We start from the raw sequence: 21,602 nt of genomic DNA, 5'->3' as shown, positions 1-21,602 counted from the left end.
GTTGTTGCTGCTGTCAGGGCTCAGAGTGGATTTAGAAGTCCCCCGTTTGGGGGGGGCTGTGACCCCTGGGGTGTGGAGGGGCTCCTCTTGGGGTCCCAGGCCTGGAGCAGAGGGGGAGCCGGTCCCGGTCCCGGCCCCGTCGGCCGTCTCTCTGGAGGTGGGAGCGCTGGAGCGGAGGGAGACGGACGGCGCCCAACGAGTCCCAGATTGATGGGATGGCACGGGGCCACTGCATGTTAATGTATCTGTCGAGGCTAAACACGTCGCCGCTGGAGAGTGATTTTTACGTACCCACAGCAGGGCGCTCAGGGTGTCCATCCTGTCAAGGGGAATGTGGATGACTCTCGAGCCAAATAAATCTTAACAATGAGGTGCTGGCTAACCCGTGCCTGCCTGCCTGCCTCCGCGTGTGGGTGTCCCCCTCTCTCTATCCACAGGACAGGGACACTCACACATGCACATATACCCATAGTCACACACACACTCACACTCAAGCACTGAGTATCAGGAAACATGGAGAACTCGGTGTGTTCTTAGTGTAGGCCAGACTTGTTTATACTGACTCCAGTCAGTCTTTGCCATGCCTGATTAACCAAAAGTTTGTTTGGGGCCTTTGCCGCAACTTAAATAAGCAGTCCGGCGTGTTTATGCACTAGCTGAATAATTTTCAACCAACAAAGGCGATTTCAAGTAAGAAAAGTTTCTTGCATCGCTCTGTGAGGCAGAGTTAAGTGATTAGTGAGAGAAAACATGGTGAAGCTCCACACAGCGGTCCCCAGGTCTTCTTGAATATGGATGATTTGTTTGGATACGTTGCTAAAGTAGGTCACCACACATGGTTGTGATTCCCAGGCTCCTGTCAGTGCAGTGGTGGTTTACAAGCAGTAGCTTTGGGAGATGCAACGGAGAGGGAATAAGCAACAGCAGCTAATTAATCTTCATCAGAGCTGTTTGAGCAGACGAAGTGTTGTCTGTTGTCTTGGCCTGTTGACGGAGACATAAATTTATCAAAGTGTGGTGGAAAAGGAGGGCATCAGCTGAAAAGCGTGTCAGAAAACTTTGCAGAATTGTCATAAAACAGACAGGATGTTTCATATCTAGGCCAGAGTTAGCATTAGCAATTACTTGTTTATCATAGAGTGCAGTGCAGACGATGACTTGGCCACTGGTCATCTATTCATAAAGAAAGGTTCTCAGAAATACTGAGGAATGTGATATTTAAAATGATGTTCCTTGGCCATTTATTTGCTAATCGTAATGTTGAAGAAACATTATGTAGGGTGCACATGGCACATGAAAGGTGGACAGTCTGAAAAAAAATCATAACAATCTAATAATTTTATTCAACTCTCAATTCTTCCCTTGTCTTAATCTAACTCTAATCACTGTGATTAAATATAGTATGGTGATTAATGTAAATGAGAATTATCATGATTGTGAATATGAGTAAATATTTCATTGAATTACAGTCAGCCATATAAATGGGATTTTGTGATTTATCTTCATCTTAATTAAGCAGGAATTGGAATCACTTCCTGTGTTAATTTGCAGTTATGTTTTGTCAAGCAGTAGTTGATAATCCTAGGACAGCTATAATAAAGCCTTTTTTCAGATGATTAATTTCACACATCGCATTGGAAGACATTTTGCCCATTAGTCTAATTCTGTGAGACACTCCGGCACAAAATGGCCTCCATTTGCAGTAACTGTCCTTATATCCTGTGTTTCCCCAGGAGGACACTTAAAATCTGAAATCACCACATTTTAGACCCACCGCATGCTATTATATTAAAAACCACACACTGAATGATTATGTTTAGCACCTTTATATATTAAAATAATGGTGAGTTTGACATTATATAGTGCTCTTGAAGCCACATTTCCCTTCAAAGGAACTTCAAACATCTAAGCGTCAGTGCTGTAAGGGCAAAATCATGACCTCTGCTATGTTACTAGTTGAAGGCAATACCTCAAGGTTCTCCGACATTCGTGTGTGATATATATTGTCCATAATGTAACGTCATAATGTTTGATACAAAACCCTTGTGGGCTGTTAGATTTAGAGTTCAGGTCCATGGTTCATGAAAAGTTGATGACTTTACATCTGTCTTCTGTCACTATTTTGGATAATTGGTATTATTTCATTGTCAAATTTCACACATGCATAATAAACAACAAATAATAAAACACATTTTAAGCTGCTCTCGTCCATCCATTTTGGAAAAAAATACACAACCCTCATTACAAAGGTATTTCATGTTGTCAGAACTCTATTAACATTTCATTGGAACTATTCCACTGTGTGTTATTTCAGTGTGTATGTGTGTTGGAGGCAGAAGCTGCTCGCGACTGTGTGTGGGGAGGGCAGAAGGACAGCCTGAAATTTTAATGAGTAGCTCTGACATGCTGACGGGGCCTGGAACACCTCGGCTCGCTTAAATATCACTGCTAATTAACACAGAGAGGTACGCTGTCAGCACAGTGACAGATGGCGACTGCCACACCCATGCGTTCCAGGAGGGGGGCTGATGAATTTATTAATTAAACATTAAGGCGAGAGACACGCCTGGACCACTCCTCCACTCCTGGGGAGACGGGGGGGCCGTGAAACAAAGAGCTGGCGTCGGGTGGGCGGCTAAGATGTTTTTCTCTCATGAGGGTCACAAAATGACCTACAGCACACAGCCTTTCTCTAGCTGCGATGAGACACAAGCTAAAGAAGATATCTACCTCTGGAGCTTCTAAAGGAAGTCATATATTCTTTTTGCGCTGAACATGTTTGGCTGGGTGAGGCTAGCTTGGTGGGACAGAGAGGAGAGCCATGCATGCTGATCCTGGCGTTCCCAGTGTGGGTGATGGAGAGTGAGCAGCGTCTGCTCCTCTCTTCAGGAGAGCAGGAGCTAAGTGCCGCTGGCCCAGGGGCCCTGTTAATCACAGCACTGGCCGAGGGAGGGAGAGGGCCGCACGCCACACCCACACACCCCCGAGCCTCGGACAACAGCTGCACCCTATGGGTGTCATTGTAGACATCTAACTTTGTTGTATAGGCCTAGTTACACGGGCTGAAGGAGCACAGGGGTGTCACTGTGTCCATGCCATGTGTCCTATCGTCGTCGGCATTTCTTACTAAAACCCACATCACAGCATTTTTCACTGAATAAGATGGCATCAACTTCATCTTGCAAAATCTGAAAGCCATGACCCGCTTGTTACTTTTACTGATGTATTTCACCAAAGTCTTACTTTCAGAAAGACTTCTTTGTAGTGGTGGGGCTCATTGTGCAATAAAGCCAAAGACCGGGCTCACTTATTTATTATATTGCATCAGAATGTCTGATGCATCAAACCCAAACAATGTTGTGATCTAAGTTTAGCACAACATATTCTGAATAAGCACGTGTTCTGAGGTAGTGATTGTTGCAGTTCTGTAGTAGAGAGCTCCATCCAGTGGTGAACACAGTAAATGTAGGACATTTGAGGAGGACATTTTGAAAGTATCTTTGTTCAAGCTCATGCTTATCAATATGCATGTTAAAGATGCTTTGTTGTATGTCTCTGCCGACGCCAGAGATGAATCATACTAAGATGCATACAAATGTATACATTCAAATACAGTAAATTCACAAAACTACAGCAAAATCCCCACCACAACACAACATGGCCTCCTGAGCCCCCTGCTGGTAGCCTGCACTGCCAGAACTCACCAGATAAAGCATTTAAAAGAGCTAAAAAATACAGATGACTGATATTTGTTTTGGAGATTTTATGCTAATTTCTACATTACCGTGGATCTCACTTTGACATGTTTATTGTTTTATCATCAATGTCTACTTAACCAATGCTATCAAGGATACTCTTGGATATTGATTCCATTTGTATTAGATCAGCCAATGACTGGACGGACTAAAATGTTCAGTCCTATTCATCAGTATTCAGTGACATTGGTCAACAGCCTGGTACTCAAATCTGTCTTTGAACCAAAGAGAAAACAATCACATTAGAAATGTCAATGTTCAAATAAATGGAAACAAGGTTTAAAAAGAGGGAAACACTTTATTTAGTTCATCATTTGGGCCCTAATTCTCCACTCACTACTCTAGGGTCATCAATAACTTCATTTGTTTAGGACGAATAAAAAAAGAGAATAAAACAGGCATTTTTCTAACAAAACAAATGTTTACCCATTTTCTTCTTTTCTTAATAAAAAAAAACTTTGTGGTATAGGCCAGAGGATCAAAACTTCATGCAAAACTACTTCTTTAGAAAGGAAAAAAAAAACTAATCCTCGCTTGCTATTCTATGCTACAACTTTCCTAAGAACTTTTTTTTTTTTTGAAAATTAAAAAAATATATATATTAACTTAAATTCAGCAGGTACAAAAACTGCCTATGGTCAGAGGAAGGAGCTAAAGCCAATATCCTGGTAAGTGACCTAATTTGACCTCTTCATACAACACTGATCCGGGAAACCACTGGCCTCACATAAAAAGCCATCCTCTAAGAGGAAGAGGATATCTACTCAAAAGTACTAAATAACAATCTGTTCCTCTACTTTTGGCTTCATGAATCCAGTGCTTTAAAAAAAAAAAAAAAAGGAAAAAAAAGAAAACACCTGACACACAGTACATGAGATTCAGGTGTGTGTAGCCTAACAGCAGCACCAGGCCTTTACCACCTTCCTTGACCCAACGACACTTCCACATTAAGAACAACAAAAAAGAAAAGAGAAACTAGTTCCAAATGCAACTTGACGGTCCAAGTTTCTGATCTCTGGCTTTAAAAAGAGATGACCCTAAATTACAGGGACTTGTGTGACAAGCAGAGACATGAAGGTACCACAGTTGCCTGGGTAATCTGAAGGGCTGGGGCTGGAATAAGCACTAAACACAGTAATGAAATGGCACTTGACAGGTCAACTGAGCCTACTGACTGCTTGACTTGCGGTCGCCGGATTCTGTCCGACACTTATGATGATCAAACATTAACATCGTGTCTAATCACAGTAGATAACTGGATCTACAAACATTTCTATAAGAGCAAACGCATCACGGCCAACACGATCAGAGATGGAGGAAAAAAAAGATTAAAAACGGTGAAAAGGCCACTTTTTCACACTCAGTGTTCAGCAGGTTCTTACTCCTCTCGTTGTGGTGGCGAGTTGTGGAACATCACGCAGCTGTGGGCTCTCACCCGTGTGTCTAGAGACCTGCCGGTGCATGGAGTCTTACGACACATCCCAGTCTCCCAGAAGTCTGCTGATGGCTGCTCTGGAGCATATCCTCGACAGAGCCTCCAACAGAAACAAATCTTACAGTTTAATAAGTGAATACATTATTGCCATGATGTGACAACACAACTAAGCCCATCCAAATCTAGTTTCAGTACCAACTATGTAACAAACTAGAGAAAGAAAAAACATTTTTTTTTCGATGTTCATTACAACAAGTAGAAAAGTCTCCATTGTCCCCTCAGTCTGGATATGAGGCAGGAGAGACTGACAAAACAACAGTCTATGTGAGTCTAGTGTATCTGCCCCAGTTCACCCAGCGCAGTCAGCAGGCCTGGTCTGTTCCAGTGTACAGAGCTTCGTGTTGTGTGCGAGTGAGTGAGTGAGTGTGTGTGTGTGTGTGTGTGTGTGTGTGTGTGTGTGTGTGTGTGTGTGTGTGGCATTGATGGACTAATTCCCTGCAGCCCTGTGCTGTCAGATCAGGAGGGATGGATGGATGGATGGCTGGGCTGGTGTGGAACGCAGAGACAGACAGACAGACGGACAAGCTGGGCCGGCCGACTGGCGGTGCGGAGGTGGGAGGTCAGACAGCCAGGCGCCCGTTGGGGGACTGTAAGGGGCTCCAGGTGGCCGTGTGTTGGGGCGGAGCCTCCTGGGAGTACGGCCGGCCCTCGCAACACGACTGGTTCTCCTCCTTCGCGATGCCCACCGAACACAGGCGCCGGTGCCGCAGCAGCCGGTCCGTACGAGAGAAGTTCTGCCCGAAGGAAAGCGTGGAGGCAGAGAAAGAGAGAGAGAAAGATACATAACGTAAGTCATGGTCGTTGCGCACTATTAAATCGACGTGCCTGCTCGAGTCGGCTGGCCAGCTTGTCTGTCTGCCGCCATAATGCTGCCTCACCTGGTGGCAGCGGTCACACTGGTAGGGTTTCTCGCCACTGTGGACCCGCTTGTGTCTCTCCAGGTGGTAGCGCTGGATGAACCGCATGTCACACACATCACACCCAAATGGCTTCTCACCTGTAATACACACACACATACACACACACATACACACACAGTAGCAGGGTTAAGACTCTGCTCCATAAAGAGGAGATTGGAACAAATGACTTTGTGGTTCACTTGCTAAATTGGAATGGCTAACAGTGATAACACCCATATTCATTCTGTTTCAGAAGTGTTTTTTTCAAGGCAGCAACAGCACCAAATGATCCATCTTTACAGTTACACATGGGCTCTTTGGGCTCCTCGCTGCCCTCTTGGTACCTCTGACTCAACTGCAAGTACTCCAAAATAGTTTAGCTTAAAATCAATGTGAGAGTGATGTTATGGAGTCAGAATAAGATCCGTCTTAAGATTTTGAGAGGGCATCTCACCTGTGTGTGTGAGGATGTGGCGCTTCAGGTGGTAACTGCTACGGAAAGCACCGTAGCAGTGCTCACAGATGAAGTTCTTCTGAACTTTGCTCAGATCGTCACTGATGTCGGGCACCTCGATCTGCACAACACACTGTAGTTAGAGAAAGTTAGAGATCATCAAATGCAAAGGTTTGAGGATAGTTTGTTCTTACTAGAGCTAAATGCAATGGCCTGTCAGACTGCTAACATATGGAACATCTTCTGGGCCACAAAATCAGAGTCTACTGCTCTCAAATTATACAGCATGCTTGCATTATATGGAAAGCACTTGCCTGTGGTTTCTCTCGCAGTTTGTTGGGTGTGCCCGACTTGCGGTGCTTCTTCTTGGGCTGCATGTTCTGGCTCTGGCTGGCGCGCATGTCCTTCTCGTCCAGCAACCGAGACGAGTGGAACTCCCCGTCTTTGCGGATCATCTGAGGGGAAACGGACAGAGGGGGCGTCACGGACAGGCCACAGCCCCATCCACATTGCAAATGAGGAGAGCGTGGTCAGTGTGAGGACATGCAGCACTGAATGAATGGCCAGCGAATGCAGAAATGCAGAACCTGAAAACATGTTAAAAGTTGTGTACAAACAAATGCCTGTCTAGACATTGATGAGTCTGACAACTGTTTAAATGATATCAGCACAACAGAGCCTACCACAAATGACACAGCTAAGCTGCCATCTAAGAGGGGTTATAGATGCCATCATTCTGAAAGTCTAAAAACATTTAAATGGTATAATGGTGCTGTGCGAGTTTCATAATAATAAAAAAAAACATTCTGGAATTCTGTCACAGTACTCTTGCCTAGTGAAGTACAGATGGTTGGGAGATGACTTTTGAATCCACATAAGTTAAGCTTTCAACATTTAAGAGTAAGAGTTGTGTTCGAACTAGACGCCATGTGTCGACTGCTCAATCAGCCAGGTACGAATACACATGCATTAGGACTAGGAAATAAGACAGAAGCATTGTGTGAGAGAAGGCGCAAAAGCACAGACAAAGAGGTGCTGGATGGTGCAGCGATGGCACATACATGCTCCGCGTTCTGCGGCTGTCTCACCACGGGCGAGCAGCTGACTCCAGAGGGCAGCACCATGTGGCTGTGGCCGTGGCCGTGTCCGTGTCCGTGACTGTGGCCGTGTCCGTGGCCATGACCGTGGCTGTGGTGGCCCTCCTGGTTGTCCCTCTGGCCGGGTCCCAGCGGCGTCACCATCTTCTTGTGGCCGGACATGGAGTTGGCCTGCATGAGAGCCATGCTGGACAGCACCGCCTCACAGCCCAGCAACCCAGCCTGCCAAAGCAACGCCACGCACACACATTGCCATAAACACACACACACACACACACACACACACACACACACACACACACACACACATGCACCAGCCAAAAAAATAACCACACACAGGAATAAATATCCACAATTGTAGAGCAAGAGCATAACGAGGTAGACCAGCAGTGATGGTTAAAGAAAGCTGAAGGGAAATCAAGTAATCTAACTACCTATGGATGTTGGGGGGGAGAGACACAGACAGAAAATAAAAATCAAACTCAAAACTGTGACAATGAGAAGAAGAAGTACACTGACCCATTTCATATGGTCTCGGACTGGGTTGTTGGGATGGTGTGACATCGTCGTGGTGAGAGTGTGTGCGTGTATTGGGGGGAGAGGACACGTCACGTGGGGATAGATGGTGGGGTGTGTGATAACAGACCCTCACAAACCCCACACATCGGGGGGCTCACGCCTGGAAACAGAGGGGGGGAGGTGTGTGACATAAGGCCATCGTATGCCAACTGATTGGAGGGGGCAAGAATTTCACTCGCAAGAATGAAAACAGGAATGGGGGGGGGGGGGGGGGGGGGGGGGTTAGGTTAAGCAAGTAGTGTGCCTACAGTGCTATGCCTACTTCTCAAGAAGGTACCTGAAATTGTCCAAAGGGAGACACAGTAGCAGATGTGGATTTCAAAACAGTGCAGTCACCATGAATGAGTGGCAATGTGATGTACAAACTGCACTTCAGAAACACGAATGCATGAAGAATGAAGACATGTTTGAGGGGATAAGCATACAGTAACTTGACTTGTTGGCAATGTGTTCATTTCTGTATTAACTGCTGCTGTCAGACCTAAGAATCAAACCACAGGTATCTTCATTTTATTCCTAAATCAGAAGAGAATTATTTCATGTCTGTTTGGTGAATTGCTGTATGTCGATACTTTAAGTAACAGTGGCCTTGGTGTACAGTAAGACACTAAGGTAGGCAGCATTCACGTGTTGAGAATACATGTTTGTGTTACTTGTGAAAATTAGCTAAAGGAACACATTACTTTGATGACGTAAGATTATATATAGAAATTTGGCCTATGACCTCTCGATCATCATCCGAGCAAACTAACAATAAAACGATAACACTGAAAACGATATTGGTATGAACCCTATGGTATGAACATGGAGAAATGCTGCAGTAACAATACTGGCTAAAGTAAGTTAACACTAAGAACCTTGCTAGCCTAGCCACTCTGGACAGCTTGCAACGCCAACTCAATATATGGTAAATACATTCTATATACCTTTTCCTGCTGCAGATATGGAAACGTGATGTAGTTGTTGTAGGTGACCCTAACTATACGTTATCGTGTATTCAAAATCTCACAAATTCAGCAGCATAGCTTTAAAATAGATCATGCTAACTAGCTCGTTAGCAAGCTAACATTACCTTTTAAAACAGCTATCGCTATCGCTAACATTGGCGGGTCAAACTGTGAGAAAACCGTCCATGAATCAAAGAAGTTGCTACGCTTTCAACAGACTACTGTGGCCGGCTGGAAAAACATTGTTCACTTCATGAGATTATATCTGAGATGAACAATTTCAGCGTTCCGATACTCCAGATAACTGTACCGTTACAACTACCTAGCACAATGCTACATAATAACACGGTGAATGAGATTTCTTTAAGTCTATGGTAGCTTGCTAGCAACCCCCCAACCCCCTCACAAACACAACAACAGCAGGGCGTGTGGTTGAGTTGACCGCCGAAGACGAAACGTCAGAGGTTTGCCATAAATGTTCGGTAAATTCCGACTTGTCCCAACTGAAATGTTGGACAGTAATTTAACTCATACTCGATTTTCATTCACTTACCTTCCTGTCTCTGGTGTTTGCCGATCAGTGTATCTTGTCGGACTTACAGTTTTTCTCAGTTTACAAACACAGGAAACGCTACCGGAAGTGCTCCCCAGGGAAGGATGTACCACGTGACCTTAGTCCTAGAATGACGTACCAGAGGACGTACCGATGGACCCACCACCAACCACCCAGCCAACATTATCGGCCATGTTGGTACAGGCAAATCGTTTGTCTGATTGATTTCAAACTTCGCAGCAGGTGTCTTTTACTGGTACGAGTAGGTTAAGTGGAAGTGCAGTGCCAAGTTTGACTTTATATCCACTCTTCCTCTCACACAGCGCATTGTAGGACCAGAGAGAGGGTAAGGACGTTTTGCCCAGTCGATCAGTGCAGTCAAACATTTCTGGCACCTCTAAACAGGCCATCCACATCACCCCTATTTTTACTTTTTTCTCTCAACCTCCTTTTTGCCACAGTTGTACATTTTATTGTGATATGTTAATGTTGGGTAGGCCATAAATGCTTGTATTATAAGCATTACCATGAGAAGGTGAGGTTTATCTCATTTTTGATTTATTCAAATGAACCACTCTCTTTAATTCAACTAATTTAATAGCATAAAAAATAGTGAACAGACTATGAACAGAAATATCAGTAATTAAGTTTCAAAATATCACAACTGTATTTTGAAATTGATATTATGTCTACTAGGTCAATAAATTATTAAGCCTTGGACGATTCCATGCCACCCTTGAGCTTGCGCCACGGCACCCCTGGCACACTTTGAAAACCCTGCTATATAGACAAAAAAAGAAAACCCAGGCGCAATCGTTATAGCTTAATGTGGGTTACTTATGTGGCGTTTCAAATATTCCTGTTACAGATCTTTCCCAAGTCTCTCTATTTCATCAAGACAAAAATCCATGTCTCTTTGAGAGGTCTGTGGAGAGACGACAATCATGCGGAAGAAGTTGACATGCTCATTCAGTGGTTGATATCCCACCATCATTGTTCCCTCCTTCATCATTTTTTCCTTTATGGCTGGGGCCACCTGCCAATAAACATTTGTGGAGTTATTACCATTTGTCCAACAAGTTTTTTATTCCAAACAGGTGCAAAATACATCAGGGATGTTTTTATCTCTGTCACAACCCCATGAAAGGGCGTATGTGAGTTTTTTGCTTATGCCTGTGTTCTCTTCTGTTCTGTTTTCTTTTAACAAATTGAAACAGTTCAACAGTGTGAAACATGATTGTTTTTATGTTTGGCAGTCTATATGTTCAAACATGTCATGTTTGTCCCATGCTGTCACCTTACCTTTGACAGTCTGTCTTTGTAATCGGCACTGTTCTCCTTCCCCCTCAGACTGGGTGGTATGTACCAGAAGCAAGTATTCACAAATTGTGGCTGCTCACCAGGGTGACCGACAAAAGAATAAGACAACGTTTATCATAAAGTGACAACGTTTATCATAAAGTGACACATAAAGTATTTCTAGTTACTGGCCGTTTCTGTCAGACAACAAACTGATAGCCATCTTCATCAACCTGATGTAAACAGATGTGGAAAAAACAAGTGGTGTTTTGGGCAGTTCAAAACATTCACCTCAGTTAACAGTTGAAATCCCTCTCTTTTCTTGATTTCTTCTGCAAGGTATCTGTTTAGCGGAAAATAAAGAAATGAGGTTACAGTAAAATTAGACAAGGCAAGTTTATGGAATTCTAACACAGGAGTAATTCAATGGGCTTTACATAAGCAAAAGTAAAGAATAATAAATAAAATCATACAAGGGCAATATAGCTTAGAATGAATTAAATAATATTAAGAATATTAAACAACTTCAAATACACTAAGTAGAATAATTAAACGACAGAGTGCATCCGATTAACAGGAAGTGCTCCTGATCAGTGGCAGAAATCATCTGAGAACAGTTTGGTCTAAATCTGAAACTGACTGTTGGGACATTTTTTTTATGTAATCAGGAAGTTTGTTCCAGAACTGAACCACATATCAGCTAAAATATGCTTCATCATGTTTATTCTAACAACAGGTTTCACAAAAAAAAATCTGAAAGGTTTGGAGGTCTGGAAGGTTTGTATTGCTGAAACTGTCTGATTAGGTGCCGTTCCATTAAGGGATTTACAAATGCAGTGATCAGATCTCGATATGACTGAATTGTGTGTTTTTTTCTTGTTTTAATCAAACTTCAAGGTGATTTGCCATTTAGTTCTGAGAGGCTGATTCCCGTAAAGTTTCAAAACGAACCACTAACAGTAGTTTGTGAATAAAATAACAGAATGAAAAAGAGCAGAAATCGCCAGTGCAAGCAGCAGGAGTACGAACAGTGCCTTACTCGCTTGAGTAAGAGGAGGCATTTGAATTAATGTGTTAGATGTATTTATGGCTACATAAAGTTTTGCTGTAGATAATGAATTTGATTAACAATTTAATTTAAACATAATATAATGGATCATTATTTGAAAGCAATAAAAGTGTTACATGAACTGGACCTTGTCAGGGAAAGGGATCTCTCTACCCTCTTTGCAAGGCCTTTGGTGCCAACTGCTTTCCACATCAGCCATAGTTTCAGACAGTCCACTTTTCGACCACACTGGATAGTCTTGTCGCCTGTGTCCAAGCTCATGTCATAGAACTTATCTTGTTGAAACAAGTATGTGGCATTGGCACAATGACATTTCTGAAGCAGATTCTGTCAAAGAAGGGTAAATTATGCTCAAAAAGGACTGTTCAACTGAAGTAAAAGTTGAATGACTTATCAGGGCTCCCTTACCGTAGTGTCCCTAACAAGGAATGCAGAACACTGCAGACCTGTTGTCAGCAATTTATGTTGGTTCCAAGTCACTGAGTTGGCTCTTGAAACACACACACACACACAGACACACACAGACACACACACACACACACACACACACACACACACACACACACACACACTCATCAATAATTAATAAAAAAATAAAATATTGCCAAAATGTGTTCCCCAAACATGTAACAGTAAACAGGAAATACTATAATAAAAACCTGTCTCTATTCACCTTTCGATTCCTTTCACAAGATGCTTATGCTTTTCAGAGAAGAGCACACTACCGCCAAAAGCAGCCTGTCAAGGGATAACAAGAATAAGATTATAATCACTGAATTTATGGAAATGTCTGATACAGCCAATGGAATTAGTCAAAGGGACTTACATCCACATGCATCCATAAGCGATGCTTTTCACAGATGTCGGCTATAGCTTCCAGGGGATCAAAAGCTCCATGTATTGTTGTGCCTGATGTTGCACTCACAAAGAAAGGGACTGCGCCCTGAAATATACGTAGATAACATGGAAACAATCAGAGCTAGGACTTCTGATGGTACATTCTCCATGCAACATTACAATGACAAAGACATTTAGTGTAAAAGAAGGATAGATAATCTTTTTTATCAGATAACACATCACTTGTTTGATCAAAATTATGTGACTCAATACCTGTGATCTGGCAAGCATGATTTTTCCTTCAAGGTCCTTTGGGTCTATGGAACCACTGGATATGAGTAAGGCAATGGCAAATATTACAGCATAAACTATATCACAATGGGAGTAGACACATGGTCTGCTCTTTTTAACAAAGAGCTGTCACATACGCTACTGTATGTTCTGAAAGATGATTGAATATACAGTATTGAGCCATTGATAGGAAATATGGACATGTTTACCTCTGATCTGTTTCCACATAAAACACATTGTCAGTCCCTATGCCCAAGAAAGATGCTCCCTTCATCACAGAATAATGACACTAGGAAATGTAAAAGATTAACAGAATACTATAAGATTTCACAGTTGATCTAAATGCTTTGTTACTGTTTGGGCCAAAGGTCTTTGTGATAAAATTGTTGTTCTTACTTCTTGGGAGGTGAAGAGAGCAAGCCGTGGCAGAGCCCAGAGTCCTTGCTGTTTGACTTGAGGAAAGGCATGGTAACGTGCCACATTCATGGCAACTATGTTGGACATAGAGCCACCTGGACAGAAGAGGCCGTCGCCACTGGGCCAGCCCACCAGTGAGATGAGTTTGGTGAGAACCACATGCTCCATCAGAACAAACACTGGGGCCACCTCGTATGTGTATCTGTGCAGAGATTAGATCACACTGGACATGATGTATACTGTATGTGTGCAAAACAAGCAATGATTCAAAAGAGTAGCATGGGAAAATGGTGAAATCTCATACAACTCAAACCCCAATGTAACTCTGATTCAAAATGTGTGAATCAGACCACTGGCAAGCCAAAGTAGAAAGTTAACTCATGATGTCTGGCAAGGCACAGTAAACAATTAAACAAATGTCACACTAAAATTACTAGCTCATCTTTTGCATTTCAAGTGAGGTACACTTAAATGTACACTTGAGGTATGTCTGATATACGGTATGTTTCTTTGCCAAGAGGGAGGACTTGGTGTCTCAACACAATAAAGTACAGGTGAAATAAGTTCTAATTTCTTACTGGCTTGTATTGAGCGTTTCTGACAGGAGTCGACCAGCCAGGGCATGGTGGTCAAGTCCAGAAAATAGCTGATTAAAGAACCGTGGATGGCCTGAGGCACAGGGGGGAAGAAGCACACAACATTTGAACTACACAAAATCCCAAGAGCTAATTAATAACAGCGAAAAGTATAACATGTACATTCATGAAGATAATCTGATAGTCTGTCACAGTGAATGGTTAGCATGGCAAATTAGGCAGTAATAAGTAGCTCAATAAGTGATAACTGATTGATTCATGGATATTGCATGGCCAGATGTTTTTGTCCAAAGTGACATAAAAATAAAAAACTATATCACAGGAATGGAGAGTACTGCAGCTCATTCCACCAACAAGGAACCATGGAGGAAAAGAGTCTTGAATTTGACCTATATTTATGGATGGCCTATTACAATAATTTCCCACTTATAAGCCGAATTAAAAGAAACAAAACGATATTAATACCATACTAACTGCCCCCATGTATTAATCTCATAGCTGAAGAAATGTTGCAAAATCAATGTAGCCGCGGCTAATAGTCGGGAAATTACTGTATAGGCCAGTGAGAGATTTAAATTTCATCCTGGCCACTATAGGGAGCCAGTGAAGCCAAAATAGGAGAGGAGTGAGCCTCTTTGAATGACTCAGTATAACCATGTAAGTCATCAGTTCATAAATGAATGCATGTGGACTTTTTTTGCTTTGTTCATTGTGATATGCCTACATTGTTTAAAATACAATTAAGAGCACTTCTGAAAAGATCTCTAATTTAGCAGTCAAAATACTAAGGTGTTCAATTCAGCACAAAATAAAAGTCACTAACTGGTCTTGACACTGTATCTGGCGACATCTCGGACTCTTGAGAGCAGCTGCTCATGTGACTCTCCACTGTCTCTCAGCTCCAAATCCAGCAGCTTCTGAAGCTGCTCTGGATCATGCCAGTCACACACCTGCAAGATTACACACACACACACACACACATACCTGCATGTTATCATGGTTCTCTATTTTTAATAGCCTACAGTTTATGCAGTTATGCTGTTGAAAGTGAGGGGGGGGGGGGTGTAAGGCAGTTTCTGCCATTGTCACTATTATACTTTTTATAGTTCCCTTTTACACATGTTATTCCTGTGATTTTAAAATAAATGGACGGTAGCTTAATAAGAGTGGTGCAAGACCACATTTCATACCTTCTCATTCACATCTGTGCCTTTACAAACGGCCTCCTCAAAGATAACTTTGAAAGCCTCACTTAGAAAGTGCTGGCCCTCTGCATTGCTGAGGTCTGAAACATCGGCATCTTGGCCATTAAGTCCATTCATCTTCTGCTCTAGATGCCTATGGAATGGAGAGAATAAGACAGTTTACTGTGTATAACATTAATTGATTCACTACAATGTATGAACCATAAATAGACAAATAAACAGATAACGTGTAAAATGTCACACAGGTATAGATATTCCAAGTACCCTATGACCTGCAGGCAACAGTCATTTGTAAAATAATATACATCCTCCATATGGAAATGTTAACAGAATCAATGCCCTAGACATGCAAAAGTTGCCTATAGTGACCAAGGTTGATTAAGTTCAAAGACGGCTAGCAGGTTATCACCCGACTATCAATTCTGAGAACTCTTATATTATCTTCTTAAGTACCGTACTCTGAACATCCTTCATTGCACAAAAATATTCAACCTAATGTCATAACTGTGCATTAACACATGCCAAGTGTTTAGTTGTAGCCCATGATATTTGGTCAATATCCCATAGATGCAGATCAATTTATTTCCTTTGTCTTAATTAAAAGATCCTCACCTGTCAAGGTATTGTAGCCAGTTGCTGGTTGCCCACCTGGTATAAAGGTATCAGAGTAATGATCGATTTCAAATATAAATAGAGAACAGGGTAAAAAGCGTTTTTCTTTCAAGCATTCAATTGGGTTGAGATTCTTTGCTGGTGTGACAATATACCCTGGCAGTATCTCCTGATGTTATGAGGTCATGTCTTCGTCCAATAGTTTAGATTATTGCCCATGAGAAAGTTCTTTACCATCCCTGTGCTTTTCCATTAAGCACCTTTCCATAAGGACAAAATTCTGAGAAGAAAGAATGCTTAAATGCCTGTACAGTGTAAGGCAATCCAAGAGATCAGATCCTAGGATAAGTTAGTTAATTGGTAACACTTTACTCTAACAGTCCGCCTACAGAGACTTTATAGATCATTTATTGAGATGGGATGATCACTTTGTTCAATCATATTTAAAAGTCTCTGTAGACTATGTAAAGGTAGTCCACTTCTTTGTGAAAAGTTTCTTGATGTTTGAGCTTGATATCCAATAAAATGACACGTTTACCCTAAGTGCTCCTAAAGGGATATTTGTTTGACAGTAGCATTCAAAAATTCAGAAATCTCCGTTTCTGCAGCCTGACATTACAGATTTCGCTCGCCCTCCCTTGATGAAATGGAGTCGGTTCACAGTACAAAGGTGACAATCAGTTAACACATGTGAACCATCCGGGTGAAACAGCATCAGGGTGAAACAGCATCAGGGTGAAACAACGTGATACTTGCCGAGAGAACAAAGTTCACAGTACGTCACAGTCAGGCCAGCTGGATTATGTAGTCATAAAGCAAAGGTACAACATTAACACTTAAAATGTTAATGTATAGCCATTTTATTGGTCATAGTTCTATGTTCTAATAAATAAAAAATAAAAAACAATGTTAAAATTAAAAGAGTGCAAGAAAACTAACAGCTTGTTAGATGGGGTTAACTCTCATTTCCATTAATTTCAGGAGGTGAATAAAAAATCATTCTAGTGATCAATTAGTAACAAGAAATGCATTTCCTGAAAGAAATAATATTGCTTAGGAACCACTAAGTTTACCCTCGCAACACCTTAGCAACCACTTCAAAAAACCATCACCATTTCTTTCAGGAAATTCAGAACTGAACCCTGTGAAGGCCCCTCTCAATAATATTATAATATTACAATGTAATATAGCCAGAATTTGCTCACAGATAAGAACAAGATGCCATGTTTTCAGAATGATATATATATATACAGTATATAAACAAATCAGTGATTAAGTGACCATGTTCAGAAAAAATAATGATTGAATTTGTTCAAAGTCCATCTGTATAATGGATGAGAATTAACAATGACACATTAACCAATTTAATGCATTCCAAAACTCATCTATTAAGTCAAAAAGTTATAAACGTATGACGTATGACCTAATAGTGTAAAAAGAAAAATGTACAGTGTTTTTAACATCACAGAAAAAAGAGGTTTAGAGAATTCATATTTTTTAGCTTACTCCATGTCAAGTCTGTCTCTTATTTTGGTCTCGGTCTTGGATTCAAACAACTTTGGACTTGGTCTTGTGTTGGACTCAAAACTCTTTTGACTAAGTCTTGACTTGGTCTACTAGTCCTGGTTTTGGACTTGACTAGTGGTCATGACCACAGCTCTGCTTATAGGAGAATGAAGCCATAGGGCTCCCCTACTAGGAATGTTACCAGCACTCTACTTATCTAGGTTACAGTTATAAGTTAGGTTATTGGTCATACAGCACACACTGTACTTGAAACACTCTCAAAAGTGCACATGGGTGAAACCACATGAATTGCCCAGGTACATCTGGGTGAAACAATGTGATTTGTCCGAGAAAGTTTCAGGTTATTTCATTTTTGTGTGTGTGTGTGTTTTCCATTTTCCATTATAACAATGTAATTAGTAAATAAAACTATTTAAAATAAGACCTAATCCAATATAAAACACAGGTCATTAAAAAAAAAAAAAAAAAAAACACTAAAACACACAGTACATAATTTTTGATTATATCTTCACTCTACAGAACTACATGACATAAAAAATAATAATAAAAAATACTTTTGGTCACTGGTGGTGTTGGTATGGCATTAGAGTACACGTGCAGTCCTGCTCTGTGTGGAGAGTTGCCATGGTGAACTCATTACCCCCTCAATTGTCATCAAGGAGGAAATTAATGCTTTCAGGAGGCAATGCCCAGTCACCTTCAGAAAGCAGGCCATGAAGGCGTTTGGCGGTGGCCTTTGACCGTTCACGCATGCTCCAGAATCGCAGCATGGCAAATGTCTGCTCCACTAGGTTGTGAGGGTTGTCCTCCACAATCTGCTCCAATTTTGTAGTTGAGATACCCAAAGCCATTCTGCCAAACTGCTTCCAAGACCGACCCATATTGGTTGCAACCAGCATCAACTGCTGCTCAGTCACAACTGCTGTAAATGAATCACAACAGAAAACAAGTTACAGACTAAAACAAAGACACTCTAATCACAGTGAACGAGATGTTCATTACTCACCATTTGAGCATAACTGCTTCGAAGGAGGTTCTTCCTCATCCATGGCCTTTTTTCTTTTGACTCCACAGTTCTCTGTCAGGTACATTTCTAAGCGTAATATGAACCATAACTTAGTTTTAGTCTTATTAAAAATGTTCTAGGACTTTGATATCTGTAATACATTATGATTACTGTAGTGCCTACCAATGGTCTTGTCATTTCGGGTTAGCTCCTTCAAGAAGATGAGTTTTGGGAAAGTTTCCTGCATTTCTTTCTCCTGTAGGAGATGTATAAGGTCCCATGATGTGGAACTCCCTTTTTGGATAACATAATCCAAAAGGTCGCGCGCCTTTTCTGACGGATTGGTGATAGCCTTGACGTGTGAATATTCTTGACGTGTGAGCAATTCCAGAGAGTCGGTGTGTTGCAGAAGCAGATCAGTATCTGCTGTCAGGATATCGATCAGTCTGGGTTTCAGTTTCCGCAGGAGAACGTCGCCACCTACTGTTCCACTTTCCATGCTTTCAGAGTGTTTTCTCAGTGTAGTCTAGTAGCCTAGGCTACGCTAACACAAAACGGTGTCTACAGGTTTTAGCCTAGGCCTAGGCTTGGCCTACGTTAAGTGACCACTAATGCACAAGTCTAATAACACTGGAATGGGCTGATAGCAAGCTATCTGTTAAATCCAGGCTTCTAAAACAAACTACAGGGCTAATTAGCGTTGATGCTATCCACAAGTTGCACACTAGTCATGATCAGATACCCAAATAACATGAACATTAGCCTAACACTACATTCTCTGTCTGCTGCAGCTTCTTCTTCCAAGCAATTTTGAACTTGAAGTTAACTTTCAACAACTCACACGGTGAAACTTCAATCGGCTTCCCAACCAAAACCTGGACCACTTTAAACCGATTGCTTTCGTTCATACATACACCATAAATTAAACAACATAGTTCAAAGGATTTATTCTGTTAGGCTAGGCTACTTTACTCATGCACCACCACCCGTATGTTGATTTTCGATTCAGAAAGTAAACATAAAACTGAGTTGTCTCATTCTGTGGTATGCACGGACAAACCTGACTGGATTAGTGCTATACTGCCACCAAGTGGATTGGGTAAGTAATTAAGTCATCCAGAACATCACCTTAATAAAATGCAATGGTCGAATTTGAGGACACAGGGACATTGTAGGCCTACTTCTTGTCCGTTTTATTTTGGTTATAGTTTAAAAGCTACAGCTACAGCTAGTAGGCCTAGTGTTGTAGCGACTCACAGTCACGCAGTTGGACAGTTGTTATTAAGCTTTTCGATCATGCCTATGCCAGCCAGGCCTTTTCTCACAAGAAAAGGTAGCTTACCTGTAAGCCTGCAGTTAAGTTCATGTTAATCAATAACCTGTTGTTCTCCCAGATGTATGTATCATGCAAGCTTTTGACAGTAGTCTAGGTGTGAGAATGTGATTTCTTTGCTCTCCAAGTGAATTTCATTCATGTCCAGAGATGGGGTGATTTAAAGAAAATAGGAATAGGACAACATTCAAATGCATTACACGTCAGTTGGTGCCCTTGCTATGATGTGAGCGGAGATTGTTGTTTGAAGCATTTTGTCTCAAAATGGTGGTTGTTGGGTAAGATGAGCCACCAGAGTGGGGGTAAATTGAGCCAATATAGCCTCATTGTATTGCATCTGTGAGATTTTTAAGTTTGCCTTTATTTTGTGACCTCGATCTTTATGGTGCTTCAGTGTTACTAAGAGCTAAAGAGACTAGGCAGCAAATTACCGTTATAGAGCATAGTTGCGCCACAACGGAGCAATGCCAGACTGAACTTAATTCTCAAATGTTCTGGCACCCAAACTACAGGTGTTACCCCACACCTCGGCTCATTTTACTCATGTCTGGGGTAATTTGTGCCACCACGAGACACACTTTTTGACAGAGAGCATATCTCTTTTGCCATTCTAAGTTATCAAAGACTTGTTGGTTACAGAAGTTGTACACTTTTAATTTTAGTTTGAAGAGGTTACAAAACCTCTTTGACACATTAGAATGATGAAGAATGTAAAAATGGCTCTCCCTTCTCCCCTATAGGATGTCTACTCCCCCTACATGTATATATGTTGATTGGTACTGCCTTCTATGCATCATTGTACAAAACGCACATCTTCCTATTGCCTGTATTGACATGAAATTGCAAATACTAGAAAACATTTTCCCTGAGAATGTCAAAAGAGAAATGTGGAACTTTGTCATGGGATACTCTGATGTCTAACCTTTGGCCCTTGTGCTTTCAGTAAACTCATTTTAAACAGGAAGTCAGTGTTATCCTGGCTACAAAGCCAAGCTGGAGGAGAGCACTGAGGCTCTCATTCTCTGTCTTTTGTTCACTTGCTGGGATTTCATTACACTTGGATTTGTTTGTTTAATATTTAGGTTATTATTCCTTTTCCCAGAAAAGAGCCCCCAGTGGATAAGGGATGAATGTGGGATTCGTTGGTGTTGCAGGGCTAATGCTCACTTCATACAGAGTGTGTTTGTTGCATTGTGCTAATTTTATTTTTAAAAAAGGCTGGCGCAATCTATTCTATTGGCAGTTATTGTGTTGACCTCTGTTGACACATAGCCACAGTTAGGATTGTTGAAGTAATGTACACAGGATTTTATAAGGTAAAGAGGTATTTCATGAAATTAGTTGTCTAGGTTACAAATTATGCAGGTGTTTTGCAAATTATTATTATTTAAATAGTTAGGCTACAAATAGCAGCAGAATGTGAAACATTCTCTAACCTGCATGTGAAAACCCGTTTGTGCTAAGCCAATTGATCTTTAAAGTATGGAATACCAATCTTTACAATAGATTAATAGGATCACTATAAAGCAAGATGAGGCAAGACGTTAGCTCAAGTTTCTACATCACAAACACTTTTTCCCAATCTCCCGATCTTCTTTTTGTTCTCCTTGGCCCTCCCTCACAATGACATC

The 21,602-nt window shown here is 41.5% G+C and overlaps 3 protein-coding genes across 8 annotated transcripts; all 3 read right to left on the bottom strand.

Annotated features, from left to right (window-relative positions):
- Positions 1–4,033: 4,033 nt before the first annotated feature.
- Positions 4,034–9,888, bottom strand: znf740b (zinc finger protein 740b). 5 transcript variants are annotated; one of them, XM_062541200.1, is made up of 7 exons: positions 9,780–9,888; positions 8,220–8,379; positions 7,665–7,922; positions 6,918–7,058; positions 6,604–6,736; positions 6,129–6,247; positions 4,034–5,984 (listed from the first exon to the last, which is right to left on the bottom strand). In XM_062541200.1, exons 2-7 carry the CDS (start codon positions 8,262–8,264, stop codon positions 5,811–5,813), a joined length of 870 nt encoding a protein of 289 aa, XP_062397184.1. In that variant the 5' UTR covers positions 8,265–8,379; positions 9,780–9,888; the 3' UTR covers positions 4,034–5,810. The 5 variants fall into 5 exon arrangements, with proteins under 5 accessions (XP_062397184.1, XP_062397185.1, XP_062397183.1 ...); XM_062541201.1 differs by lacking the exon at positions 9,780–9,888 and adding an exon at positions 9,206–9,757 and having other exon boundaries at positions 6,604–6,724; XM_062541199.1 differs by lacking the exon at positions 9,780–9,888 and adding an exon at positions 9,206–9,754.
- A 470-nt stretch (positions 9,889–10,358) lies between these two features.
- csad (cysteine sulfinic acid decarboxylase) lies at positions 10,359–16,398 on the bottom strand. The gene is made up of 15 exons (XM_062541195.1): positions 16,261–16,398; positions 16,106–16,141; positions 15,479–15,626; positions 15,112–15,238; positions 14,271–14,361; positions 13,672–13,894; positions 13,485–13,564; positions 13,258–13,312; positions 12,974–13,090; positions 12,821–12,885; positions 12,556–12,637; positions 12,275–12,474; positions 11,370–11,421; positions 11,082–11,171; positions 10,359–10,815 (listed from the first exon to the last, which is right to left on the bottom strand). The coding sequence occupies exons 3-15, from the start codon at positions 15,608–15,610 to the stop codon at positions 10,642–10,644; spliced, it is 1,488 nt and encodes a 495-aa protein (XP_062397179.1). The 5' UTR covers positions 15,611–15,626; positions 16,106–16,141; positions 16,261–16,398; the 3' UTR covers positions 10,359–10,641.
- Positions 16,399–16,614: 216 nt separating this feature from the next.
- zgc:174906 (uncharacterized protein LOC571548 homolog) lies at positions 16,615–19,656 on the bottom strand. Of its 2 annotated transcripts, none has more exons than XM_062541197.1 (3): positions 18,822–19,656; positions 18,639–18,725; positions 16,615–18,554 (listed from the first exon to the last, which is right to left on the bottom strand). In XM_062541197.1, exons 1-3 carry the CDS (start codon positions 19,135–19,137, stop codon positions 18,277–18,279), a joined length of 681 nt encoding a protein of 226 aa, XP_062397181.1. In that variant the 5' UTR covers positions 19,138–19,656; the 3' UTR covers positions 16,615–18,276. The 2 variants fall into 2 exon arrangements, with proteins under 2 accessions (XP_062397181.1, XP_062397182.1); XM_062541198.1 differs by having other exon boundaries at positions 16,615–18,551.
- Positions 19,657–21,602: the final 1,946 nt, after the last annotated feature.

The sequence above is a fragment of the Sardina pilchardus genome, chromosome 7 (genome assembly GCF_963854185.1).
Source record: "Sardina pilchardus chromosome 7, fSarPil1.1, whole genome shotgun sequence".
Taxonomy (NCBI): domain Eukaryota; kingdom Metazoa; phylum Chordata; class Actinopteri; order Clupeiformes; family Clupeidae; genus Sardina; species Sardina pilchardus.
This window is presented reverse-complemented; position numbering and strand designations above follow the sequence as displayed.